The sequence below is a fragment of the Rhincodon typus genome, chromosome 46 (genome assembly GCF_021869965.1).
Source record: "Rhincodon typus isolate 14 chromosome 46, sRhiTyp1.1, whole genome shotgun sequence".
NCBI lineage: Eukaryota > Metazoa > Chordata > Chondrichthyes > Orectolobiformes > Rhincodontidae > Rhincodon > Rhincodon typus.
Window position 1 is genome coordinate 6,086,696 of NC_063377.1, and position 4,347 is coordinate 6,091,042.

Consider the following 4,347-nt stretch of genomic DNA (forward strand, 5'->3'; position numbering starts at 1 on the left):
TGGGATTTGGGGATTCCCTCTGGGATTTGGGGATTCCCTCTGGGATTTGGGGGTTCCCTCTGGGACAGTGGCGCTGGGATTTGGGGATCCCCTCTGGGACAGTTAACTTGGGAACTCCGCCCCCTTGTCCTTCTGCCAATGACGTGTGCGTTGTAGGCCCCGCCTCTCCCAGAATCCGCCCGCCCCATGTGCTCTGATTGGCTGGTCGCCCCTGTCAATCAGGCAGGCCACGCCCCGTGCTGCCCGGCCCTTTAAACAGTGCAGCCGCGGCCGCAGGGAGAGAGAGACAGCGCAGCGTCTGAGCCAGAGTCTGTCCCAGAGCCAGTGCAAACCCTCGGTGGTGCCTTGTTGTTGTTGCTGCATTCCTCTGCTGTCCCTGCAAAGGTGAGTGACGGTCAGGGAGGAAGGGAAGGGAAGGGAAGGAAGAGGTGGAGGTGGTGGTAGAGGAGGTGGAGGTGGAGGTGGAGGTGGTAGGGGAGTTCAAGGGGGATGGGGACAGACAAATGCCAGCTCCTGCCCTGACTGTCTCCAGGGGGTGGGGCAGGATTGAGGAGGGTCGCTGTCAGAGGGGGCAAGTGGCCAGGGGCCAGTGGGGAGGGAGGGTGCTGGGGTGGGGGGTGGGGGGGGGTGAAGGGTGACAGTGTATGTGGAACAATAACTGAGGTTGGGAGCTGGAGTGAGATTGTTTTCTCTCTGTCTCTGTCCCTGTCTCTCTCACTGGTAAGGACTTGTGTGTCTCTCTCTCTCTCTCTCTCTCCCTGGCAGGGAGGAGGGAACATTCCTCTCTAACGTACGGTCCCTGTGACTGTTGACGAGAATTGGAGACAGCCCCTGTCCTGGTTTATCAGTGCTGCCTTGACTTTGAGCCTAGCTGGTCCTTCTGCTCACCCCCCTATCGGAACAAAGTACTTTTTTGCTTTTAACTATTTGAGCTTCTGCGTCTCTGTCTCTGTGTGTGTGCAAATCTGCAACCCTGCCACTCCCCAGCCACTCCCTGACTTCAGACCTGACTGTTCACTCCCCATTATGTCCCTAGAGGCTGTTTTTCTTCTCTAAGGTGCTAGAAGATGTAATTAGGCCATTCGGCCCATCAAGTCTGTGCTGCCATTCAATCATGGCTGAGCAGTTTCTCAACCCCACTCTCCCAGTAACCCTTGACAGTCAAGAATCTACCTATCTCCATCTTAAATATACTCAATGACCTGGACTTCACAGTGTTCTCTGGCAGTGAATTCCATAGGTTCTGTGTGTCCCTTCCTCTTGACTGAGAAGACATATTTCTATTGTAATGTGGTTCTCCTTTCCCTCTGATTTTTTAGTTGAACGTGCCCCCTACCCCAGACGCTCGGCATGACATTTCCCAAACCCCTCCCTCGATGCTGTTAGACTCCGACTCGTTAACCCCCCACCCAGCCCTGTCACTGCCTACTCTAGCCAGTCTTTCTCCACTTCCCTGCAGCGGCACATCCTCACCTCAAAGTCTTCCTGTGCATCCTAACCCAGTTGCTCCCTTGTTCTAACCTTCCTGAAGAACACTGCTGCCTCCCCTTGACGAATATTTTCCCTTCAGAGTCTCTCTCTGATTTAATTTGACCCTCCTCCCTAATCTTGTTGAATCGCCCTCTTGAGTGCTTGAAGAGGAGGTGGGGGAGTTGGGTGGGATTTTGGGGTTTAATTAACCCGAAAGGAGCCCCAGGAGTTGGGTTCGGGTGGATGGCAGTGTTTTGGGGATCTGGGCACCTGGTCTTGGAGGGTCACTGTTACCCCATACGGTGCCATTCCTCGATTTTATACAGGTTCTAGTCGGACCACTCACACACTCTCTCTCTCTCCCCGCTCCACCTCAGATCTAAAGATGCAGACCCCGGGCCAGAAACGAGGTAACCGTTCGAATGCCTCCACCCCGCTGAGTCCCACCAAGATTAGCCGGCTGCAGGAGAAAGAGGACCTGCAGAACCTGAATGACCGTCTGGCAGTTTACATCGACAAGGTGCGCTCCCTGGAGGCAGAGAATGCTGGACTGCGCCTGCGAATCTCCGAGTCCGAGGAGATCACCAGCCGCGAGGTGGTCAACATCAAGGCCATGTATGAGAACGAGCTGGCGGATGCCCGCAAGACCCTGGACAACGTGGCGAAGGAGAAAGCCCGCATGCAGCTGGACCTTGGCAAGCTCCGTGAGGAGTTCAACGAGCTGAAGACGCGGTAGGTCGTCCCACCTTCTCCCCACATGCCACAAACTTCCTCACTGCCCTCTCTCCACTCTCTAAAGTCAGCGCTACGTGCCAAATCTGTGTTGTTTTCCCCTACACCCCCCCCCCCCCCATCTCTGTCACCTCCTCCCCGCCCCCTATACCCCCCTCCCTATCTCTGTCACCTCCTCCCAGCCCCCTAGACCCCTCCAATCCTGGCCTCCAGCAACCCCCAATTCCCTTTGCTCTCCCACTTGGGGGCTGTACCTTCAGCTGCCTTGATTGGGAGTTGGGGGTGGCTAAGGGGCTGAGCTTGGGAATCCCCTCCTTAAATCTCTCCATTTCTTCCTTTCCCCTGCCCCCTGCACCCCCCGCTCCCAGTTTTAAAGCTCCTCTTCACAACTGAACCTATGACCAAGCCTGCTTCCATCCCCATCCCTAACTTAAATCCTCCACCCCAGCTCATGGTTCTGTGGATCTGATTTTGTTCTCTAATTGGTTTTGAGGCAAAGTGCAAACTTCGAGAGTCACAGTCCCATCGGCCCCTCATCCCTGGTCAATCTGTCAGGTCCCTCGAACTCTGTCAGTCCCTCCTGAACTGGAGCAATGCCGAGGGGTGGGTGTATTTCCTCCCCAAGGATGTGGGGTGGGGTGGAGTGTGGTGTAGGGGTGTGGGAGCATGATGATGGGGAACTAATCGGTGAGTTTGTACAGAGGGCCAGGCCTGATCGGGGGTGGGGGGTATGAATGGCCTCCTGGGTTTGCTGATCCTCCAGTAGGACACTGTCCAGATACAGTAGCACAAACTCCCTGTTGGAGTGAGAACAACATCACTGTCCCATCGTGGGATGTACTCTGGTCTGTTCCTGTTGTCTTCATAGTCACGGAGATTGTGGCTGCTCGGGACAGGCTGAGATTGTCGTAGCATGTCCTCTGTCTGCTCTTTGGAAAAATAGATGTTGTCTCTCTCTCTCTCTCGGTAGAGACTGGGGGATAGGTAGTGGGAGGCTAGAGGGGGTGTTTAGGGGAGGCTGGAGCGGGTGACTGTGTCTCTCTGACCCCCCACAAACCAGAGATGCTGACCTGTGAACCTGGGGGGCTCAGTGTCTGGTAGTGCAGCTCGGCCTTGTAGCACTCCTCCGTGGGGTGTGACCCTGGACCGAGGTGGGGGGTGGGGGTGGAATCCTGCCTCGCCATGCAACATCCCCACCAGCATGTGTGAGAGGTGGGAGGCGCCTCCCGAACAATGTTTGGCCCCTTTCCCTGTGTAATGGCCCAATCCATTTCTCGGGGATAAGGATGGCATTTTGAGGGAACGTGGGGCTCTGGTATAAACCTTGTTCATTTGCAGCCGGGTGATACCAGTGCATGTAGAAACAGACATTGTCTGTCCCTGCAAAAGTGACACTCCAGCTCCCTTTTTATTTTAAATTGCCTTGTCTTAAATTTCTCCTTTTAAAGCACAAACTGACAAGCCTTTCACTTTCTGTGCCAACCTGTTCTGCTACACAGCCTGAACATATGTGCCCTGTGCTGCTTTGAGAGTCGCAGTTTTGGACGGGGTGGGTGCCAGGTAGATTCTACTCCCCACCCCACTGAATCATTTGGGGGTCTTGAAGGGTTAAATCATCATGTGTTTAATTGTAAACTGAAATTATATTCCGGGAATCTCAAAGATTAGAGGCTGCTTTCATCAAAGCTTCCTATCTCCTTAGAGGGATGGGATGGACGGAGAGGAACAAGGCTTTTTTATCCCATATCACCAGAGTTTGCTGGGAGGGTCGGGGCAAAGTCTTAAAAATTCAAGTCTGACCCTTTGTTTCCTCATTTTCACTCCTACATCTCGGCGTGTGTTTTATTGAGGGTCGGGGGTAGGTGGGTGCAGTCTGGACTTCAGTGCCATTAAACAGGAGCAGGATTAATACGGGAGCAATGAATTCACCATCTGGGAGACGGACAGACTCCCTTTGTTAACCAGAGGGACATCAGACAATTGGGAAGTTGCAGGGAAATGGATTGACAATTGTCCATTACCTTATTGGGTGACACAACAGGCTCGAGGGGTTGAATGGCCTCTGAATACCCTCCCCTTTTTAAATAGATTGGGAGAATGGGATTGGACTGGGTGGGATATTAAAAGGTGAAGGGAGTGAGGGGG

At 53.9% G+C, this 4,347-nt stretch overlaps 1 protein-coding gene across 1 annotated transcript in view; it reads left to right on the top strand.

Annotated features, from left to right (window-relative positions):
• Positions 1–247: 247 nt before the first annotated feature.
• Positions 248–4,347, top strand: part of LOC125487869 (prelamin-A/C-like) — an 8,677-nt gene continuing 4,577 nt past the window's right edge. Inside the window, exons 1-2 of the mRNA XM_048620338.1 lie at positions 248–384; positions 1,848–2,202. Of these exons, the coding sequence (XP_048476295.1) occupies positions 1,856–2,202 (347 nt within the window). The 5' untranslated portion in view covers positions 248–384; positions 1,848–1,855. The remainder of the gene's footprint in view (positions 385–1,847; positions 2,203–4,347) is intronic.